The sequence below is a fragment of the Tiliqua scincoides genome, chromosome 1 (genome assembly GCF_035046505.1).
Source record: "Tiliqua scincoides isolate rTilSci1 chromosome 1, rTilSci1.hap2, whole genome shotgun sequence".
In the NCBI taxonomy this organism is placed as follows: Eukaryota; Metazoa; Chordata; class Lepidosauria; order Squamata; family Scincidae; genus Tiliqua; species Tiliqua scincoides.
The window spans coordinates 19,021,854-19,046,212 of record NC_089821.1 but is presented as its reverse complement, the minus strand read 5'-3'; the positions used below and the strand labels follow the sequence as shown (position 1 = coordinate 19,046,212).

The 24,359-nt window shown below is 45.0% G+C and overlaps 1 protein-coding gene across 5 annotated transcripts in view; it reads left to right on the top strand.

The window, feature by feature from the left end:
* The first annotated feature begins 16,769 nt into the window (after positions 1 to 16,769).
* Positions 16,770 to 24,359, top strand: part of PCNX1 (pecanex 1) — a 103,519-nt gene continuing 95,929 nt past the window's right edge. For all 5 annotated transcript variants that reach the window (XM_066631828.1, XM_066631854.1, XM_066631837.1 and 2 more), the window contains exon 1: positions 16,770 to 16,997. In XM_066631828.1, coding sequence (XP_066487925.1) covers positions 16,845 to 16,997 — 153 coding nt within the window. In that variant the 5' untranslated portion in view covers positions 16,770 to 16,844. The remainder of the gene's footprint in view (positions 16,998 to 24,359) is intronic.

Genomic DNA, 24,359 nt, shown 5'->3' with positions numbered 1-24,359 from the left:
CACTATTCAGAGCGCGATACCATAGCCTTTCAAGACTGAAGGTTGCCAACATGACATGCATTGACCTGGGAAATTGACCTGTTCAGTGACACCCCTCCCCAGCTAGACAATCCTATGCATGTGTACTCAGAAGAAGTGTGTATACTCACTTACTGGGAATACTTTTAAATTCAGTGGGGCTTTCCTCTGAACAGGCAGCAAGATGTCTGAGAGGCATTTTATCAAGAGTTACAAAGTTTCTTGTGGGCCCCTTCCCAAAGTTGGGGGTGAAACAGGGCAGTGGCAACAGCCGGAATTGACTTGGGGTCCAGATCTACTGGACTTCCCAATGCAGAGTCCAGGTCTTCCTGCCCATACGGCATTGGCAGCTAGATACAATAATATAGAAAACCATACTCAGAACATAAGAACAGCTCCACTGGATCAGGCCATAGGCCCATCTAGTCCAGCTTCCTGTATCTCACAGTGGCCCACCAAATGTCCCAGGGAGCACACCAGATAACAAGAGACCTGCATCCTGGTGCCCTCCCTTGCACCTGGCATTCTGACATACTGACACTCTGGCATACTCACTTCTAAAGTCTCTCTATGATCTTTTAAAAATAGAAAATCATTGCAGAAAATTAGCATCATCATATTTAGGCTCACACTAGAATGGAAAGTGTCCTTTGTGTATCAAAACTTACTTCTGCAGCTTCTGTATACTCCTTCGTGGTAAGCAGATCCACAGGCCAAAGAACTACTGCAGCAAACCAGTTTCCTCCTGACACTATGTTGAGGAATGTCATGTTTGCATCCGTTGGCCAGGTGAATATGGCTTGTGGCATGCCAATAGTAGTGCCCCCAGCATCCAACATGGGCAGCAAGTCAAGGTGAGATCGGAAAATGTAAGATTCCAGGAAATTTCTGGACCCCCTTCTTTGGCTCCTGGGTCCCCTTTTCAACTCTGGGCCCAGGTACAAATTACTCCTGCATCCCCACTCATGGGCTCTTATAGGCAGGATTGTATTGTTAGTCAATATAATAATAATAATAATAATAATAATAATAATAATAATAATAATAATAATAATAATAATAATAATAATAATACAGGTATTTCTATACCACCTTTCTTGGCCCTCAGATTTCTCCTTAGACCTTATTCAAGGCGGTTTACATAGGCAGGTAATTTAAATCCCCATAGGGATTTTTACAATTTGAAAGAAGGTTTCTATCTTTCAAGAAACCACAACATTCAGATGTTTCTTTCTTGATCTGGTTGCACATTCTGGCCTCCATCCTCCCACGCTCAGAGCAGATGGAATAGCTCGGCTCAGCTTGTCAGCTGCTTCAAGGTCACACGGTGCCCGTAGCCTCGAACTGGCGACCTTCAGATGTTATCTTCAGGCAAATGGAGGCTCAACCCTCTACACCAGACCGCCTGCCCTCCTCCTGACCTCAATATCAGGTATTGTTACTCATTCTGTGGCAAAAGATGTGCTGTTTAATAAAGCAAGCTGAGATGTGGAAAGCTTTCCTCCTGAAACAGAGTGCATTTGATGGCGATGAATGCCGCGCATAAAAAAACCATACAAATTAATAACTTGAGCTGAATTCCTGAAATTGAATACCTACAAGACTAGACCAGGCCTGAACATTACAGATGGAGGCTCCATGGCTGTCCCCCACCACCACAGGATGCAGTGCATGCCCCGTTGACATGCCTGCTTCAGCCTTGAAACTTGGATAGGATTGGGTCCTATACCATTGTACAATGCCACATCATGTGCTTAAGTGATGCTCCGGGTAAATTATAAGGCCAATAATGTTTTAATCAACTCCTTTGTATAATGGTGTTGTGCTGTTTAGTACTCTGAAAATAATTTTTCGTTGAGTGAATTGCAATTTGAGATCCACAGATATTGCTCGTAGTTAAAGCCTTTTGCACAGATTATATATAGAATACGGCAATCCAACTCTGTATTCCATCTTTTTCCAAAGCTGCAATCCTATCCACATGTACCTGGGAGAAATCTGCATTGACTTTAGTAGGACTTATTTCTGAGTAGACATGCATAGAACTGGGCTCCAAGTTGATTTGGAGTGGAGCCACTAAGAATAAACTTAATTCTGTTGATGTTTAGGGCTATCTGTCACCTGATTAAAGAAATCTAGACAAGAATTTTCAGCATGGATTTGTGTATTTCTGAAGAAAACATTTCTAGATGATGGACATGCACATGTGATGGCAGTGATACCTTAGAAGAGGTATTCCTGTGCGTGTAGGAGAGCTCGTAGGATCTCTAAGATGCATCTGCCACCCAGAATTTTTGTAAAGATTTGTTCTACAGATAATTAAAATTTAAAAATCAGCTGTCCCATTAACCCATTTCTGCCCAGCCCACAGGTGTACACATTTGATCCCTGTTGCATATAGACAATGTTGGGCAGAAATGGCAAAATCAATCAATCAATCAAAAGCACTTTTTTCATCAACCAAATGGTTTTTGTAGCCCAATCCTATTTGAATGCCACACCACTGGTGCACAATGCTAGCACAACAGCCACTCTATTCATGCAACCCTTCCTTGTTACACCCCCAGCACCCATGGACAGAAGCAGACCTAGAGGGGGGCAGAGGGTCAGTACGGCATGCTCCTCAATGTGCTGTGTAAGCACCCCTCCCTCTTGGCATCAGAGCCATTCAGGGCAGTGATGGTACTTGGCCACTGCATCCCTCCCAGCTCCGCTTCTGCCCATGGAAACCCAACCCAGCCCATCATCCATGGAGCAGCATCCTGAGATCGGTGTGACATTGGTCTGACATCCAAGAAGCCAATCAACACATCCATCCATCCCCAGTACTGGCAGCCAGAGAAGTGCTGCCATGGTCAACTGAGGAGGGCAGAGGCAAGTAGAAGGCCAATGAGCATGTACTGCTGGGTGACATTCATCACCAGCCGCTAAGAATGAGCAACACAGCAATAGTCACCACTGCCAACTATGGGGAGTTGTCCCAAGGACATTACAAGTACAAAACAAGGATGCCACAGCATCCTCACCCCCTGCAAGAGCTAGTGCGGTATAAGCAGCAAAGGGATGAAAGCAAAGAACTGCTTGGAATCCCAGCACCCAGAGTTCAAGTCCCCTGTGCCACTCACACAAGCAAGAAATATCTTTTTGACCACAGCAGGGTAGAACTGGAGGACAGGCATGTGAAACAGACACACAGGTCTTTCCATGGCAAGGGTTTGCATTGCTGTGAAGGACTTCTTCAGCTGGAAGGGAACTTATTACCAGGCAATGGTCTGTTTAAAATCACAACTGGAGCCTCAACAACACTCAGGCTAGACAGGGTCTGATAGCTCACTGCGCAAAGATGTGTGCTGTGGGCCAGCCAAGACAAGGGCATACTTTGGAGGGCACACTGAGTTTGCATGGAGATGGGTGGCTTTGCTTCACACAGTCAAGGGTGGCAAAAAAAAAACAAACAAACAGCCTTTAACGAGCCCTGACTGAAGACAAGAAATTAAATATGTATAATGCTGGAAGTTCCACAGTTGGTCATGAAATACACGAGTGGATTTATTGACCTGGAAAATACAGTCTCCCTTAACCCTGAAGCAAATGCAAGCCAGAAGCCTCTGGCAAATTTCACAAGCAGGATTTTCTTGTAAGTTTTGTTTGCATTCCTTTTGGAAAGAAAATGCAAGAATCATTTTCATAAGCATTATCACAAGTCATCGTACCACTTTGCATGGGCCACATAGCAATAATGGCTATACTTAGGAGGCCACGTAAGAAAAATAAACATGGAACAAAATTGCTGCTGTAATAAGAATTTCCTTACTGGATCAGACCAAATATTAATGTAGATTCCATTTCCAACAGTGGCAACTTAGATGCCTTTTTTCAAACCCTTTACTGTTTTAAAGTGACAGCTACAATAATTGCTTTGGATGTTATAAGTTCATATTGTTTTGATGATTATAGCTGCAATTTTATTTGTGGCTTCACTGTATATAAATATTTTGCAAAACAAACACATGCTGCTCTAAGCTTCTTGTAACAAAAGGTGGTCCATATTCAAGGTATTGAAATCAGAAAGGTTGAGGCCCTAAATTCCCCACTCAGCAAATTCCCTTGGGCTATGTAACTAATATTTCACTAATAAACCACCAGTTTTGATGAGGTCTCAAGCTGCCCAGGAGTTTTGGCTGCAGCCATCTCCTCAAGACTGCTTTTCAGCCTAGAGCAGTGGTTCTCACACATTTAGCATCAGGACCCACTTTTTAGAATGAGAATCTGTTGGGACCCACCATAAGTGATGTCAGAACAGGAAGTGTCATCATCAAGCAGAAAATTGTTAATAATCCTAGGCTGCAATCCTACCCACACTTACCACTTTATCTGATGTTCTTGATAGTTTACCAAGAAACATTCCTTGAGACTAATTTACAGCCTGTCTGCTGTTTGCAGGCCAAAAATGCTTTCTTTGTTCCAAACATATAAGCATGCTAAACATAACATTTCCCCCTATTTCTTAAACATGGAAACTAATAACTAATTTAGCTATAAACACCCATAACATAGCATAAACATTTGCTTTCATTAAACATTTACATAAATGACTAGTTTTCATGGCCTTGTCTCAAATACAAAGTTTTAATGCCGGATTCTATCACTGGACCTGCTAAAAATACATTTGGCTCCACTTCAGGTCTCTGAGCTACCAGTTCCTGTTATCAGCTCTGCCATTCCAGAATATTTTTTCTGCTTCAGGTCCCATTCAAGTACCAGAATTAAGATTTTTTTTAAAGGGTTGGCAAATATTCCAGGTCAAGTAAAAGCAGTTTGAGAAGACTAAAAACTGAAGGAGCATAAGCTCTTCTTACCCCCAAGTAGCTGACTTTTGAACATGCTGCCTAAATCTAGACATCATGATACAATTTAGACAAATTATATTTCAGCAACAACAGAGCACCACGTACCACACAGTTATAATGCATTAAGCAGTCTGAACTTCCCTGTTGTTGTTGGCAACCTTCAGTCTCGAGAGACTATGGTATCGCGCTCTGAATAGTGGTTCTGGAACAGCGTCTAGCGTGGCTGAAAAGGCTGATTCGGGAGTGACAATCCCTTCCACACTGGGAGCAAGTACAGTCTGTCCCTGGTCTCTCCCTGGCTATGGGCCTTTCTTCCATGACAGTGGGAAATGTGTCATTTTGAAAAAGTTGCCATCCTAGATATTTTATATTTTCAATCTATTCTCCCCTTTCCTTATTCTATTTGAAATTATCTATACCTTTGTAACTAAACCCTCTCTAAAATAGAGTACAGTATGATTCATGCATTTGGCCTTCTGAAATGAGGTCCTATCCTCTCTGCTGAAGTTTTAAATTGAATAGATTCCCTGTCTCCATTAAAGGCCAGTGTCAGTCTGCTCCTCACACACACCCCCAACAGTTCATGCAGAAGAAATACAGGATGAATCATCCATTGCTGGGAAGGATAAGAATATTTTGAAAGACCGAAAGGGCCATTCCAGTTTCTTCAGGGATCAAGCTGCTCATTACGTGTGTGTGTGTGGGGAAGCAGTGTCATGCAGAAGGCCCTTACCTCCACACTCCTCCATCATAAATGAAATATATATAATCTTGGTAGTTTCCCTTCTTGTTGAATCCACCTCCTAGAGTGTGTTGAGTGCTACAAGTCCTGTATCATCTACTTATAGTTTTAGAAGCAGATTCTCTGAGATTTATGCAAATAGAATGTAGAGCTTAGGAGTGAGTCCAGATTGTTCTCCACTCAGTGGTGTGCCTAGGAGAAATGGTGACCAAGGCAAACACTGAAATTGCAACACTGTCCAAACAGAGAAGTGGAGATCAAGGGGTGGGAAGCCAGCCCTGCCCCACCAAGCAAATTTATGCAAAAATCTGCAGGTGCTAAGCACCCCCCCAAAAAATGAAAAACAGTGTTCATTTACCTCATTTTGGAGGTCCCCTGAAACTGGTGCAAAAATGCACCATTGGCTGTGGTGAGGAAATGCACCATCAGTAGAACATGGGTAAGGTCTGCCCAGGTTCCCCTCCAAGTGGTGCCCAGGGCGATGTCCCCACTTGCCACACATGAGATACAACACTGCCTCCACTAGTCAGGCTGAAAAACTTCCTGTAAATCCCCCCCCCCATTCTTCCTAAATGCCAGTACATTGTCAATGGAAAGGCACAGGAAATAATGCCGTTGGACTGCTGTATATTGGTTTACAAAAGATATTCCTAGAATCGGGTCCCTACTAATTCATCCCCCAAAATGCTACAATTTCCAATTACAAATGCTGGAGTACCAATCTCTCCCTCCATTCATTTCCCTCTTTTACAGTGCAGTCTTCCACATGTGAAGTAAGTCACAATATGTTCAATGGAACTTACTCCCAGGTAAGCATATATCAGATTGAAGCCTAAACAAATTCCTCCAACAGGGATTAAGGGCAACCTCATAGATGGTAAGCTGCACCTGCTGAAATTCTCCCTCCTACACAATTGTTGAAGGTCCATGATTCCTAAAGTTGAAAGTTTGCAAACCCCTGTCCTAGAGTAGCAGCCGGTATCCATGGGATGTTTCCCTAAGACTTCAGTGTTATTGTAGGGAGGCCACAAGGCACAGCAGACAAACCATTTTGTGGAATACCTGTCTTCATAGCCTTACTATAGCCTCAAAACAAAAGCTCCTAACCAGTCTTCCTGCTAGGACTGGCATCCCAATGCAGCTGACCAGGTCAAAGGGTGGGCAGGAGTTCCCAAGTGATCGTAAACCATCCAATTGGCTGGGCCTATGACATCATTAACCCTAAGTTTTATAAGATGATGCAGATTTATAAGGTCATTTGCAGTGGTGTCACTAGGGTTCGCATCACCCGGTGCAGGATGCCAGTGCATCACCCCCCCCATGCAGTGGGCAGGGCAACACTCCAGGTGGTGGGTGTGGTGATGTACCTTCACTCTGCCTCCTTTGGCTGTACCTTTTGATAGAACAAAGATAGAACCCATTCTGCATGAAATTATGCATTGATTGATATATAACATGATGGTATTATTCTTCCAAATTATGATTTTAGTGATTTTGGTCACTAGTGGTGTCACACCCCCCCCAAGGGTGTCAACTTACTAACACCTTATTGCAGCAGTTCTCAAACTTTTAGCACTGGGACCCACTTTTTAGAATGACAATTTGTCCAAGACCCACCAGAAGTGATATCATGCTGGAAGTGACATCATCAGGCAAATTAAAATAAATAAGTATAAATAATTAAGTAAAACAAATAATTAAATAAGCAGAAGCCAGCCCTGTTCCACCAAGTGAATTTCCTCTGTAGCCTGCCTGCAATAACACTCCCCTCCAAAACCAGTAAGGTTTTCAGCCCTACCCAGTACCCAGTTCAATTTAAGAACTTCTGTTTAAACCAGATCACTGTCAGGATCCACCTGGCTTTGCAAGTCTCAAAAAGGTTCACATTATCAGCTGAAGCCTGTTTTGATCCTTTTTAGTGGGGGGGGGGGGACTGCCTTCTGGAGCACTTGTTTAGCTGCAGGTGCACAGGATCAGCACCATTCTGGTAGCCTTGCACTCTCCTTCACCTGATCTTCCGCACCAGCCAAGGCACGTTTGCTTACTTGTGAGTAAACACAACGTGAGGTTTAGTTTTGCTTTCCTTAGGCTCAATACATTCATCTGCTTGGAAGGAGGTACTTCCTTCTCAGGTGTTTTTGGGAGCTGCATTCATTGGATCAGGACCATTCTGGTTTCGTTGGATTCCTCTCAGCCTGCCCTTTTCGATGGACTAAGGCAAGTTTGCTTACTCACGAGTAAATGCGCAATAAGGCTCACTTTAACTTTTCATAGGGCTCCATGCATTTTTTGTTCTCCTGTTTTTTGGCCATAACTTTTGATAGAAAGGAGATATTTCACTCTGGTTTTTTGCATTCCGCTCGAAATTCCGCATCCAATGGTATATGACAGGGTTACTCCTAACCACCGGGATTTTAGTGTGTCACCCCCCTGTGCGCGTCACCTGGTGCGGCCCGCACTTCCCTAGCGACGCCACTGGTCATTTGCATGTTCCCCCATTCACCCCTAGAGAACTACAGGCTCACCTTGTTATATCATGTGTGGAGCAAATGTCGGAAACGTGAGTAATCTAGAGATATAGACAGTGTTCAGTCAGTGTGTCTGGGGAATATTTGGTTTGGTGTCTGCCTTTTAGTCTCTCTAAGCCAGGGGTGTCCAAACATTTTGGCAGAAGGGCCACATCATCTCTCTGACACTATGTCGGGGGCCAGGAAAAAAAGAATTAATTTACATTTAAAATTAGAATAAATTTACATAAATTTATTAGTGATAGAACTTATATGAATGAATAATAATAATAACAACTTTATTTTTACCCTGCCTTTCTCCCCAAAGGGACTCAAGACGGCTTACAACAGATTAAAAAACATAATTTAAAACAAATAAAAACATATTAACACATTTCATAAAAACAGCAGTCAGATAAAAAATAGGTAAAAAGAGCATAGAGCAGCAGCAAATCATAAAAGAATCAGGCCTGTAAAAAATAATAAAAGATGTTAAAAAGATGTTAAAAAGGCCAAGAACTCAGAAGGCTTGTTTAAACAGAAAGGTCTTCAGGCCTCACCGTAAGGTCTCAAGAGAGGGAGCCATTCTTAAGTCAAGGGGAAGGGAGTTCCATAGCATTGGTGCCACTACTGAGAAGCCCCTATTTCCTGCCACCCCACGTACCTCCCTAGGCGGTGGCACTTGTAAAAAGGCCTTCTCTGATGACCTAAGAGGATGAGCAAGATTGTACGGGAGTAGGCGATCTCCAAGATACCCTGGCCCAGAGCAGTATAGGGCTTTAAAGGTCAAAACCAGCACCTTGAATTGGGCCTGGAAACGAATGGGCAGCCAATGCAGCCGCTGGAGAAGCGGACTGACAGGGTCGAACCGCCTACCTCCAGTAACCACACGGGCCGCCACATTCTGCATTAGTTGCAGTTTCTGAACCGTCTTCAAGGGCAGCCCCACATAGAGCGCGTTACAGTAATCTAACCTCGATGTCACTGAGGCATGGATCACCGTGGCCAGGTCTGCACGATCCAAGTACGGCCGCAGCTGGCGCACCAGCCAAAGCTGAGCGAAGGCCCCCCCTAGCCACAGCCGCCTCCTGGGAATCCAGGAGCAGCTGCGAGTCCAGGTGGACCCCCAAGCTGCAGACCTGCTCCTTCAGGGGGAGTGCAACCCCATTCAGCGCAAGCCGACACTCCAGCACCTGCATCGAGGATTTCTGAACCAGGAGAGCCTCTGTCTTATCCAGATTTAATTTCAGCTTGTTAGCCCCCAACCAGATCCTCACTGCCTCCAGTCAGCGCTCCAGGCCCTCAACTGCCACCCTGGAGTCTGGAGAAAAGGAGAGATAGAGCTGGGTGTCATCGGCATATTGAATGAAGGTCTTGCAGAAGCTCAAGGCCTATAAAAGGCCTTGCACAAAGCAAGGCTGACCTTTCCTTCACTTCTGCTGCTGCAGCATCACAGATATGAAACAGCAAGCAGTAGAGGGAGCTCTTTTTTCACAGCTCACGCAAGTGGTTGAACAGTCACCCTCACGCTGAGAGCAGCTTGTCTGACCAGCATGGGCTCCAGCAAGTCTCTGGAGGGCCTGAAGCTCATTGGAGACTGGGGGCTCCCTGTGTCCCAGATTGGGAGCCCCTGAGGGCTGCAAGTGGCCCCAGGGCCAGGGTTTGGGCACCCCTGCTCTAGGCCAATGCTTTGCTAACCAATTCTTCTTTAGAAGAAGATCTTAGAGATCGCCTACTACTGTACAATCCAGCTCATCCTCTCAGGTCATCAGAGAAGGCCTTTTTACATGTGCCACCACCTAAAGAGGTACGTGGGGCGGCGGCAAGAAATAGGGCCTTCTCAGTAGTGGCACCAATGTTATGGAACTCCCTTCCCCTTGACTTGAGAATGGCTCCCTCCCTCGAGACCTTTCGGCGAGGCCTGAAGACCCTGTTGTTTACACAAGCCTTCTGACTCTATGGCCTTTTAAACATCTTTTATACATCTTTTAGTTTTTTACAGGCGTGATTCCTCCTTGAACTGCTGTTTTATGCTCTTTTTATTCTGACTTTTATCTGATTACTGTTTTTATGGTTTCTCTTAATGTGTTTTTAATATGTTTTTATCTGTTAAATTATGTTTTAATCTGTTTTTTTTAATATGTTGTAAGCCGCCCTGGGTCCCTTTGGGGAGAAGGGCGGGATAAAAATAAAGTTTATTATTATTATTATTATTAGAATATACCTGTTTGGTTTTGGTAAGTGCTTTTCTTTGAGCCCTTTGTGGCCCCCAGCCTTCTTCTATTGTTTTGTTCTTTCAGCTCTTTTAAAAACGTCTTATATATATTTTAATGGAGCTAACTGCCTGGTCCAAATTCATTTGAGAGACAGCAGATTTGCCTTGTCTCTTTCACCTTCATATTCTACTGTACTTTAATTCCTAGAAGAAAGTAACCACTTAGAGTTTGGAGCTCTCTGCCATGGAGGGAAGCTGCCCAAGATCACCCCCTTTGGGGGGGAGGGTCCTTGGCCTTCGTGGTGACAGTGAAATATCCTTTCCCTAGTAAATCCCAGTCTGAACAGAAGGAAGGGCATAGTGAAGAGCAAGGAAGAAAGGGCTATTGCTAACCACTAGGGGCAGCCTCTGTTCTGCACTCTAGCCCTCCTTTTTTCCATGATGCCCACCAAGAGCGGTCCTACTGACACTGTCCAGGTTCTAGCGTCATTTCACCAATACTTCATGTTCAATATCATCAAAAGCCACAGAAAAATCTGACAGGATCTGGAGAAGAGAATTCCCTGAACCAATCTTGATGGTAAAGGCCATCAAGCAAACCACCGCTAAAAGTTCACTCTGTAAAAAGTTCATCCTCTCCAGTGAACACTAGTGACTGAAAGAAAAGCAAATGAGGCATTAAATAGATAATTGGTAGTATCTGGGTGATCTTAATGCTGGATGGTGCCTGCTGATTCAGAAATTCACTACCCCCAAAGAGAAGGTTGGAGATAAATATGTGAAAAATACATTACTTGCTGGATCATGCCCCTTTCCCCAAAAAATCACTGCTGTATGAGCTATTCCTGCGCAGAGATTGTTGTGTAGTGCAGTGTTTCTCAATCAGTGGTATGGGTACCACCAGTGGTACTCAAGGTTGTGTCTGGCACTTGCAGAACCCCTGAAAACCTACCACCTGGCAAAGACCAGGAATGGGACACAACAAGTGGTAAGAGGCTCCAAAGCATGCTTTTCTGCACTTGAAAAAGCCCCCCTGTCCACTCTGAGCCTCTTACTGGTGTTTGTCATGTCACATCTGGCCTCCCAACCCAGAAGTAACCGATAAGGATGTCATCTACAGTTACTCCCAGTGGAACTTCAAACAGGTGAACCATGTGAAGTGGTATGGTGAAAGAAAAAGGTTAAGAAACACTGGTGTAGTGCTTCTTTCAGGGGCAAGTCTGGAAGACTTCAGGGAGCTAGGAAATTGAATCTTTTTAGCCAAGATTGGTTGCCCAAATGGCTTACAATTAACACTCAACTAGAGCAGAGGTGGGCAAACATTTTGGCAGAAAGGTCACATCATCTCTCTGATACTGCGTTGGGGGCTGGGGGAAAATTTGCATTTCAAATGTGAATAAATTTACATAAATTTACATAAATTTAAATAAATGAATATATTAGAGATAAAACTTATTTGAATGAATTTTACTGAACTTACTTATAATCACGAGAACTAAAATACAGACATGTAGAACCACATGAGAACTATGAACTGTTTGCCACACACCTCTTACCCAGTGAAAACATACAGACCAAGCCACATGGAGACATGTTGCTGTTTAGAGGCAATGTGGGGGGGGGGGGTAAAATAATGCCCAGGGCAAAGCAAAAAAACACATGGAGACGCTAAAAGGCCTTGCTCTAACTCGGCCCACAGTTTGCTTCTTGTGGTTGCAACCAGAAGTTGTGGGCCAGCACAGACTCCAACAGGCTAGAGGTTCATTGGAGATTGGGAGTTCCCTGTGGGTTAAATTAGGGGACCCCTGAGGGCCACAAATGGTTCCTGGGCTGGGGTTTGCCCACCCCTGATCTAGAGGTAAAATACACTTGGGGATAATTTGTTGTGTAGTCTTTTCTAGCCCTTGCAGGGTGACCAGATAAAACACAGGACACAGTGCCTATATCTTTAACCATTGCATAGAAGAGGGAATTTTTCAGGTGCAGCTTTTTATACCCTTTCATGCTGAGCTGCACCTGCCAAAATTTCCTCTTCCATGCAATGGTTAAAGGTGGAGGCACTGTGTCCTCCACTGTATCTGGTCACCTCATGCTACTGGCAATATAATACAGGTCACAGGGTCTTCTCTCTAGGAGGCAGCAATTGCAGAGGCACTCGGGGACCAGATCTGGCCCACAGTAAAGATGGCAATCCACTGTACCAGCCATTCATTGATTTTGGCTACAGGGATGTATTGGTGCTGGAGCACACTGGAGAAGAGCTCCCCTATGTCTTGTGGAGACAGAGCACTGCTCTTCTTTCTGGCCAGCACTCTTTCCTTCCTGCCTTTTCAGAAAGCAGAGACCAGAATGGAAGAAGGGGGGGACAGTTAAAAGCAATAGAGATGAAAATGACCTAGAGAGCAGAGTCTCTATAGCTCCCCCCCACTCCATTCTCCAATCCCAGTCTCTACCCTTTTGAAAAGCCAAGGGGTGTGGGAAGGAGAAAGAGCTGCCGCTTCCCAAAATAATGTGTGGAGTTGATGAGAGGTGGTGGAATAAGGGAGCCAGTGGTGAAAAAAAGAGCTGATGGGATGACAAAGAGGCTGGGAGGAAAGAAACAGCGTTTTTTAACTTGGAAAAATAGCAGACTTACATAAATTGGAAAAAAGACAGTAATAGGAAATAAAAAACAGACAACATGCACCACCCATCTCTACCTCTTCAAATAAATCCCAACAGCAACAGTTTAAAAATGCTAAGTTGGATGTAGCCAAATGGGGAAGTGACAGAGCTATGAATCATCAAGAAGTTCCTTTCCAGTTCAGATGTTGCCTCTACCAGGAGCTCAGGAGATGGCTTCAGACAAGCTGCTGCCACTCAACCTCAGCTGCAATATGCAGCATAATCATCCTGACCTCTCTGGAATGGTTGTTGTAAGGATTGCCACAAAACAATGTATGCACATTTCTATGAGCCTCTGAAGGGGTTTACAAATGTAAATAAGCACAAGAAGCTCCTTTATACTGTACTGAGTCAGACAATGTGCCAATTGGTGTGGATACTGATTGGTAGCAGTTCTCCAGAGTTTTAGACAGATGTGAACTTGTCTTCTGATCCAGATTGGGAGTAGGGAATGTCTTGAGTGCTGCTTGATTTGTAGAATGTAACAAGAACACCTTCAGTGCAATGGGGAGAGGGAAGTGACCAGGGGAAAATCTGCAGCCATGGGAAAAACAGAATCCCATTTCCAACGCTTCTTGTGGTGCAGTTCTTGACTGAATACCCCCCCCCCCTTGCCTGGAAGCATTTTAAATCACACAAGCCATTGGCATGCCAGTTTTTAGTTAACTACTTTGTGAAGTGATGGAGTATATAAATATATCAAATAAAGAAAATACTAGTCCTGGATCATAAAACTACAGCCACTAGGAGTTGGCAATGTAGCATGCAACAATGGCAGTATATCATCTATAAATATTGTTATCATTGTTGGCAACCTTCAGTCTCGAAAGACTATGGTATCACGCACTGAATGGTGGTTCTGGAACAGCGTCTAGTGTGGCTGAAAAGGCCGATTCGGGAGTGACAATCCCTTCCACACCAGGAGCAAGTGCAGTCTGTCCCTGGTCTGTCTCCCTAAATATTGTTATACAATGGGTCTATATGTTCATGTTTAGAGGGGAGATTGCTTGAGACCATCTTAGGAGGTGAGAGCTCTGAGGAGGGAACAGATGTGAAATTTGGAGCCCACCAAAGAGGAGCAGTGGCTTGGTTGCCTGATATTATAGAACTGCCCTATTCTCATTGGGGCACTAGATATATGTATCTTTTGACCAAAGGTTAATGCCAGAGAGCATAAGACCCTGCTAACCAGGCAAGAAAGCACCATTTTAAAGTGGCATGGGAAGAGCAACTGTCCCTTTTTCACTCCAGGACTGTGCCTTTTCCTGTTAAGGTTACTGATGTCTGTTTTTGTGTCTCTCGCTCTCTCTCTCTTTAGACTGAGGCCTTTGAAAATGGGAAACAATTTTATTTATTTTGCCATGTAAACCATGTTGTGAACTACTTTTGTGGAAGAAGTGGTATACAAATATTCTTAATAGCCATTTTTCTTTATTCTTCCTGCCCTCCTCATGAAAAGCAATGTGGAAGTGGAATTCTCCAGAAGTGACACTTTATGAGATCCTGCCAATCTGTGAAGAAGAGGTCCCTGTGAATGAGCAGCTGCTTTGCCTCCATCCTGGCATGGAGCAGGAGGTGAGAGAAGATTTGGGGCAAATGGCAGTGCTTCCCAGCTTTGGTACCACCAGCTCTATGCCAGGTTGGAGGGAGGGGAAGCCAAGCCAGGGCAGGGAAAGGGTACAGGGATGTGAGGCACATGAATTCAGGGTGCCCAGTGAGCCAGAAGTGATGTCACCTCTGGATGTGACCCCTCTGTGTGGTCCCTTCCCCCACACATGGTCCCTCCAGTCCTCAGAAGGCCTTCTAAGTCCTCCAAAAGGCATTGGAAAGATGCTTCTGGTTTATCGCTAACCCAGAAGTACCTTTCTAAGGCCTTCAGAAGGTCAGCGAGGCCACAATCAGAACACCTCCGGACTCAATTTGTCGAGTCCATTTTTTTGAGGGGGTACCTTTTTTTAAAGGTGTGCTCTGCCCCACCTGCCTCTAATGACCACATGTCCTGTCTCTGAAAGGGTGCTTCCTTTTTGGTAGAAGTACAAATGGCTGGCCCTGGAAGGGGAAGAGCCATGCAAGGAAATGTGCTTCCCTCCCAGAAAAGAAAGGAAAATTTTACTGACAAAATAAAATCCAAACAATGTGGCAGCAGCTCAGAGATGATCCCAGTTAGAAGTTGCCTGCTCAGGGAGAAGAGAAACCCTCCCCTGGATGTGGTTCTTGTTGATGGCCCCTGCCTGTCCACCAGGATTCCTACTGGTAGAGGTGAGATACAACCAGGAGGAAGTAAAGGCTGCCCCACCTTGGAACCAGTGGGAAATGGAATGAATTGGTGTGGGGAGGGGCAGTCCCATTGTCCTGGCTGGCATGTCTACAAGGTAGGAAGAATAATAGAAGGCAGGTGTGGTCTTTGTAGCCCATCCTGTCACAGACCCTCTTTCCTTGCAGTATAAAAGCAACACACTCCCATCCATTCCCAACCCAAGAACTGGAGTCCAACTCCCAAAAGGAATCTATTTGCTGCAGAAACATATTGTCCTTTTGAAGAGAAGGGGGAAGGCATCCAAAGGGATGCATGAGAGGAGTTATGTGGTGTTGCATACATTTTAGATCAGGGATGGCCAACCTTTCAAATTTAGGGCTGCTGGACCTTTAATGAATGCTTAGAGGCGGGAATTTCAGCAGGTGCAGCTTGCCATCAGTGAAATGACAATCTGTACCTGCTGAAATTTCATTTTCTACACATTTGTGAAAGGTGCAGCAGCCCTAAAGTCGGGCATCAGGGGAATGCCCACTGGGTGGTGCTGAGTTAGAATAGGTGCCCAGGTCTACTCAGCAGGTAGATCTGGGCAGGAACCCAGGTTTACCTGCTCAGCAAACCTCAGCTGTGGAGGCCAGTTCAACCAGGAGCCCAGGTCTGCTTGCCTGGAAGAGGCAGCTCCAGAGGGCAGAGTTGGAATGGAAGCAGAGGTCTACCTGCCCAGCAAAGCCACGGAGGCCAAAGTTCAGCTGGGAGGCCAGGTCTACCTGCCTGGAGGAGGCTGCTCCAGAGGGCGAGGCTGCTGCTGGGGAGACCTAGGCTCCAAGCCTGGGTGGAAGCCCAGGTCTACCCACCCAGCACTCTGGCACTGAGGCCCAGGTCTACCTGCCTGGAGGAGGCTGCTCCAGAGGGCGATTCAGAGAAGGAGCCCAGATCTCCCTGCCGGGGAGACCTGGGCTCCAAGCCTGGGTGGGAGCCCAGGTCTACCTACCCAGCACTCTGGCACAGAGGCCCAGCTCTACCTGCCTGGAAGAAGCAGTTGCAGAGGGCAGGGCAGGTCTACCCAGCAGGTGGACAGGCCTCCATGCCCAGGCGAGAGCCCAGGTCTACCTGCCCAGCAGGCTGCCAGGGGCCAGCTGGGAGCCCAGGTCTCCTCAGCCAGAGAGGCCACAAGCTCAAGCAGGAGCCGGGCCTCCCTGCCAGGGCTCTGCCTCGCATCTCGGACCCTGCAGGCTCCAGACAAACAGGACTCCCCACAGCCGCTCTTCTTCGAGCTCTGGGCGCCTGCCGCCCTTCCCTTCCAGCCCGCCGGGGGGCGAGCGTGAGCAGCGCCGCCTGCCGCTCCTGGGCCGGAGCCGCTCCTTGTCTCCGCGCCGCTGGAGCAGGAGCGCGCCGCCGCCGCCGCCGCAAGGGCTGCCGGTCCCTGGGCGGGCTGCCGGTCCCTGGGCGGGCGGGCAGCCCGGGCGTAAGATGGCGGCGGCGCTGCTGGCGGGGGGGCGGAGGAGAAGGCGGAGGAGGGGGTGGCGGCTCCTGTGGCTGTCGCGAGGCTCGGGCTGCGGAGGAGGCAGCGGATAGGCGAGCGGCCGAGGCCGCCATGGGCTCCCAGGTGCTGCAGATCCTGCGCCAGGGCGTGTGGGCGGCTCTGAGCGGCGGCTGGTACCAGGACCCGCACCAGGGCGCCGGCGTCAACGCGCTGCACCTCTACCTGTGGCTCTTCCTGCTCGGCTTCCCCTTCACGCTCTACATGGTGAGTGGGGGGCTGGGCTGGGCTGGGCCGGGGGGAGGCGCGTCCAGGTGAGGAGCCGCACACCTGGCTCTGGCCGACCGCTGGCGCCGTCAACGGTCGCAAAGCTCTGGTATGCGCGCGCCTGCCCCCCCAGCAGTGGGGTTAGGACAGACCGGAGACAATGCTTCTTTACCCAGCGTGCCATTGGTCTGTGGAACTCCTTGCCACTGGGTGTGCTGAGGGCATACGCAGGGGAGGGTTTTATCTCCCTCTCACTCAACACCAGCCGCTACCATGGAGTGTTGGGAGAGTCAGGATAGACAAAAGAACATGTTTCTGTACCCAGCATGTCATGAGTCTGTGGAACTCCTTGTCACTGGAAGTAGTGATGGCATCTGACCTAGATGCCCTTAAAGTTATGCAGGGGATGGATACGAGGGATGCTTTTTTCTGCTTCTCATACAACACCGCAACCAGGGGTCATCCGCCAACATGGAGTGTTGGGAGAGGCAGGACAGACCAAAGAACATGTTTCTGTACCCAGCATGTCATGAGTCTGTGGAACTCCTTGCCACAGGAAGTAGTGATGGCATCTGACCTAGTTACCCTTAAAGTTACGCAGGGGATGGATAGAGGGAGGGTTTTATCTCCCTCTCACTCAACACCAGCTGCTAGTGGTCAGCCAGTAAAATGGAGTGTTGGGAGAGTCAGGATAGACAAAAGAACATGTTTCTTTATGCAGCATGTCATTAGTCCAGTGATTTTCAACCTTTTTCATTTCATGGTACATTGTCAAGGCACACCATCCAGTTTTTGACAATTGACAAGGCACACCATGCTACCAGTGGGGGGGCTCACATCCCCCATTGGCCCTATTAATAAATGATCTTCTCCCAAATTCCTTTGGCACACCTATGAACCACTCATGGCACACCAGTTTGCCACGGCAAAGTGTTTGAAAATGACTGCATTAGTCTGTGAAACTCTTTGCCATGGGATGTAGTGATAGGATTTGAGGCTGTGGAACTCTTTTCCACAGGATATGGTGATGGTATCTGGGCTAGATGCCCTTAAAATTATACATGGAATGGATAGAGTGGATAGAAGAATTTTCTTTTCCAATTCACACAACACGAGAATGGCCACTAAAATTGAGCATCTGGAGAGTCAGGACAGACAAAAGAAAATGTTTCTTTACCCAGCATGTGATTAGTCTGTGGAATGTCTTGCCACAGGGTGTGGTGATAGAATAATATAGTAAGATTCTAGGCTATGGAACTCCTTGCCACAGGATGTGTTGATAGAATAATAGAATAGATTGTAGGCTGTGGAACTCTTTGGCACAGGATGTGGTGATGGGCATCTGGCCTAGTTGCTCTTAAAATCATGCATGGGATGGATAGAACACAAGAACAGGCCCACTGGATCAGGCCATAGGCCCATCTAGTCCAGCTTCCTCTATCTCACAGCTGCCCACCAAATGCCCCAGGGAGCACACCAGATAACAAGAGACTTGTATCCTGGTGTCCTCCCTTGCATCTGGCATTGCTCATTTCTAAAATCAGGAGGTTGCACATACACATCATGGCTTGTAACCTGTAATGGTTTTTTCCTCCAGAAACTTGTCCAATCCCCTTTTAAAGACATCTAGGCTAGATGCTGTCACCACATCCTGCGGTAAGGAGTTCCACAGAGTTCCACAGAACGGATAGGGGGTTGCTCATTTCCCTCTCACACAACACCAGAACCAGGGGACATCCACTAAAATGGAGTGTTGGGAGAGTCAGGACAAAGTGCTTTTTAAGTGCTGCTTAGAGTGTTGCATGTAGTTTTTGTTAAAGTGAAGGACTGGGAGAAGCGAGCAGTTCCGAGGAGAAAAATTTCCGCCTTTTACAGTTGTGTAAAAGAGGGAATCCAGGGAGTTGTAACTTTTTCACTCCTGCATTACAAGTTGCACCTGCCAATATTCCCCCTCCACAAAACCATGAAGTATAAGAGACTAAACCCTACTCAAACATTATTAAAACATCTGGGCAGTGTCCCCAGATTAAGAACATTCTCCAGAAGCCCCCCCATCCTTGTGAGCACAAGTATGCTTTGTCTTTAGTGACAGATGTTGCCCAGTGTTCCTTATTATGGCAAAGATCTCTCCCTGAGTGTATAGCATTTGCCACTGCTGACAGACTGTACTCGTGGTTGTTGGAAGCAGGTTTGTAAGAGTGTGCTCCTATCGTGTGCAGCATCCATGGTTTAACAAAGTCTGAACAGAGTTTGTTCTTTTTTACATTTGGTCACCAAGAGACTTCAGCTGAAAGATGGATATACAGTATATCATTCCAACTTAGCGAATTTTGTGGTGCAGTTCTGAAAAAGTCTGAAGGCCACTATTTTAATTTCTGTACTACACTTTTAACTGTGTTCCCAGGACGACTTACAAAAATCCCATAAAAATGCGCAACACAAAAAGACCACAATTACAAGAATTAAAACAGTAAAACTAACAGCTTCTATTTTTTTTTCTCTCTCACCTCTTGAAAAGTGTGATTTTTTTTTTTCTCTTAATGTAATTGCTTGACTTTGTAAAGATATCAGAACAGTCACCAAGTGATCCATCTTGGGAAGGGAATTGCACAGAAATGATGCTATCACCGAGCAGGCTTTCTCTTGGGTTAGCAGCTACTTCATCTCATGAAGGTGGTTTTAGCACATGGGCAGTGTATATTTTGTACTGTAATGCCTGCTGTGTTTCTATATGTATAAAATTAAACTTGGGGCTACCATTCTATACATATAGTATTTACTTTGAAATATGTTCAGTGGAACTTACTTCCACATATACATGTGCATGGGGATTGTTGCCCAAGTTTGAATTTTTGAGCCTATTGGCAATCAAAGTATTCCATCTAGCACACAGACCCAATCCTCCATTTTGTCCTTTTTTGAGAGAATAGAAGGCAATATCCACAGCAAGCTAGAAGCTCCCTGTCCTTCTCTGATGGGAAAAGGAAGGATGGACTGAGGAAGAACGTGATGTCCCCAGCAGGATTTTGCTTGCTTTACACCTAGAGCTGCTCTGGAACAAAATAGTGTTAGCAGGACCTACAACAGATATTACAGAATTCAATTTTTCAGATAGCAAATTCCTTGGGGCAGTTACCTCTTGTGTTTCAAGCACCATGTACAGTGATGGTGCTGCAAAAATACACCAGTGTTAATAGCGCTCTCTCTCATTTCCTGCACAAATCCTCTGTTTAACCTTCTGGGACTCCTGCAAGAATGGTTGCAGTCATTTACTCCTGAAGTGGAATTTGGGTTCTTTCACACAGACTATGAAACACCCACCTAAGTTCATCAAGCAAGTACCTGTATACCAAATTGCTATTTACTTATTACTTTAGAAACTTAAGTGTAAGACATTAAATTCACAGATGTACAACAAATCTGATAGTATGTAAAATTGGGATTTGCTGCCTAGTTCTGCCCTAGCTTTGCATGGCAGTCTTTGTATTACAGGGAAACATGCACCTTATATAGCATATGCTCTTTTGGCCTGGTTTAGGACACCTACATTTTGTGGGAAGTGTACTCTATTCTCTGTACCTAGATTGGACTGGACTGTCTGCATGCCTTTGTACCTCCCTCTTTCAGAATAGCCTTGAGTCAGGTCATGCTGCTTCATAGCACAGTGTATTGGATGTGATGGAAGATTGTCTGTTTTGTTCTATGCTAAACTAAATATTTACCTGGTGGCATATCTACTCTGAAGTTCTGGGAAGTATAGTTTGACTTTTTTCTAATAAAAAAGATTGGCTAAGAGTTTTTTGCGGGGAGAAAGCTAAGAGTTTGGGGAGGGGGAAATGAGCACCACCCTGTTATGTAATCTTCATTTTGCCCACTGTATATGGGATTAATTTTGGGGATGTGTGGTGTTGCTGTGACAACCAGACATTGATCACTTTTCATTCCTGGCATATTCAAGTAAACAGTCATCACAAGGCAAAAGCTGACATGTGAAAGATGTATGTGGTTTGCCAAATGGTTCTCATGCAGGGGGAGAGCCCTGTATGAGGTTGGAACTAGAGGAGATGCTCAATATCTGGGTCTGCATGTTTCATTAGCAACTACAGTAGTTTGACAGGAGAGTAGGCTCTATGCAATTAGGAAATACAGTACTGTATTGGGAAAGATCTGTTTGTAATGAAGAGTGCTTTATTACAGAGCCTCTGATCCTTTTACTTGTTATTTCTGAAAAAAATACAGATGTTAGCTTTTGACTTCATTGAAAACAGTATGTGATTGGCAAGGAAATGGGAGACAATGACAGATCATGGTTTACTAGCTAAAGCTGTAATGTGTAATAGATGAGCAATCAATTTGCTTATGACTAAACACTTTCTAGAGAAAGCTTTGATGCCATTCCTTCTTACCTTACAAGAGAAGAAATGTGTTTGAACTGAAGCTTCTTCAAATGTAATTCTGAGCAGGTGTTATTTTTCATACTTTGGTTGTGTGTGCATTTGTGCATGCAAATGCATGTTGTGTAGGGGGGGGTAATTCACAGGATCACCTTGCCATCGTAGAATGTGTGATTGCTGGATCTGCAGATAATTTATCACATTGTGAGTTTGACACGTGTTTGCTTCACCATGTGAGTAGTTAGGTAGGTGTGTTTACTGTATGCCTGACCTCACTTCTCACAACTTTGTAGTGGTACAGTAAATGTGGGATGAGTTGCAAGTTGCCAGATGGTACAAAAACTGCTGATGCTTTACTAAACTTTGTACATACTTTTTCTATATGGCAGTTTCAATTGTGAGAAAGCTTATATCAAGTGACCCCGAAACACTTGTGTAGATTATTGTGACTCTTAACTTTAATACTTCTTTAAAAAGTGTTTCTCTAGCTTACTGGTTACACAGAGATACAGCACAATTTGAATGACATTTGAAAGGTCTCATTAGTCAAAAAATGTAATGAGAGTTCCACATCTTTAGTGTTTTAAAATCTCACAGTGTCAGCTTAATCCATGACATACATTATCGAGTCATGGACAGGCAGTGTTGGGTAGTTGCTCACTCTAGTGAGAAGGTACTCATCTGCTACCTTGCGCTTGTCATCTATATTCATGTCAATTATTCTTGGTATCCCAGTGGAGTATGCAAAGCAAGTTGCCTGCCCTTGCCTTAACTTCTTGTACTGTAACTCATGTGGAGAATACCAGGCAAGCCACTGTGCACTTGGAGGCTGCTTGTATAGGAGACAGACTTGAAAGTGGGCTACTTTGTTAGGAGAGAAATGTGCAAGGTGATCGGACTGAATGTTGCTGCTGATGGAGCAAGAATATTTGCCTGGGCACTGCCTTGTGATAATCTTGCATATTGCAGACTAAGAATGATGTGTGCTAATAAGGAAAATGTAGGCAAAATCTATGAGATGGTTCGGGGGCAGCTGCTTAGCCTTGACAAATTCCAAAAGCCACGTACTTGAATGAATATTGACCAATTAATCACATGCTAAAACCGTTCAGATCATAGTTAGTGGTCTTTACTTCTTGCCATTTGTATGCAGTCTAGACATACTCTAAATAGATAGAGCCCCTGTGGTCATTTCATTCCTTAGTTCCAAAGTACCGTTTACTGTAGGCATTCTGGAGCTGCGCCATTGGTAGCAATTGCACAATACAGCAACATTTGCAGCACATTCTTTGAGAAAATTGGAGATTTTTAGGATGTGGTTTGTGACTGTGTACAGGAGCAATTAGCCTCAGAATTATATCCTGAGTTAGACTCAAATTCACTTCTGTTGCAAGTATAAATGTCAGGCATTGGGGAATAAATCTCCCCCAGATCTGCACTGTGGCATAGATCACTGGATGGTGAAGGTGGGTTCCTACAGCCCAGGCTGTATTTCATTAGCCTGGCATTCACCTACTTGCATCATGTCAGGCAATATAACCTATTTACCAAAAACCCTGTGGTGTTTGATTTAAGTGCAGAATGGCTCAGATTTATTGCTGAACATGGATGTGATTATGTTGGCTGATGTCCTCCCCACATTCACAAGGGTATCCCTGTACATGTGTCAGGAAGCATTTTGCTGTTATGGAGTACTGATGTTTCAGGCCTTTGGAGTTTGAAAAACTCTCTAGTTTTGAGTGCATCAGATTAACCATAGTAGGAACGGTTTCTAAACTCCTGTATGTAAGAAGCATGGGCTACCATGAACAGCATTGTCTGAGTGAGATTTGGGAGGGCAAGTTGCATCTTTACATCACTGTGAATGTGGTTGCTCTACTACTTTCTCACTAAAAGGAATATTGTTTGAATAAGACCATGAGGTGAGTGTGATTGTTTTTTTTGTGGATTACACAAAAAATCTGGTAAGATGGATGCAGGTTTTCATATTAAATTCAAAGGGCTTCTGTTACATATTCAATTTGATGAGTGGAATTTTTCTGGTACTGCCATAGGCGCAGTACCTATCTTGGAAGCATTTGGAAATTGATGTAGTCCTGTCAGCTTGTATGTGCATGATGGTACAAATTACATTGTTCCAGAGAGGCACAAATGTTCGAGCAGAATCATAATGTCTCATGCAAATGTTCTGGTACAGAAATTAATCTTACTTGGTGCTCTCGGTGTGTGCGCACTGAGTCATTCTCTCCTTGTGCCCTCCCTTGTATCCTCCTGAGCTGCAGTTGGTGCTTTATATGATGCAAGAACTTGGTCTGTGAGGCCAGCGAGCCTGCTGCTTTCTTATTTGGCTAAGGGCTTTTTTCTATTGTACCTTTGAAGTATGAGCACAAAATCCTGCATTTAGTTTGTGTGTCTTATAAAGATTGGGAAAGTTTTTGAAAGGGATATATTTGGAAGTGGCAGACAAGCAAAATGGTTGGCAACAGAGTGGTGAAAGGAAACCGCACCATGAAAGCCTGAAGATAACGCCAGAACTGTCAGAACAGCCAAAAAATAAAGATTTGGTTTGCATTCTGCAGCAACTAAAAACACATATTGTACATTTAAAGGCAACTCAGCCTCTGCAACCCTTATCGTGCTTGAGTGAGCTGTCCGAAGCTGTCTTATAAGCAAATTCAATGCGTAACACACTGTTTAGTACATGTAAAAACATATTTTTTTGTTAGCAATGGTGGTGTTATCTCTCTTCTATCCTACTCTCAGTTAGTCTAAAAACATCTTGTCAGTTTCACATCAGTGACTGACCTGCTGTTAGGCTGCATAGGCATAACTGCCTAATACTTATGTGCAAGAAATTCAATTTGTTTTAAATTCTGATGCCAACAGGAAGGGAGTTGACAGGGGATGAGAGGAAATCATTTTCTAAAACTGCGAAAGAATCAAAGAGTAGGGAAATGAACAGAGAAGG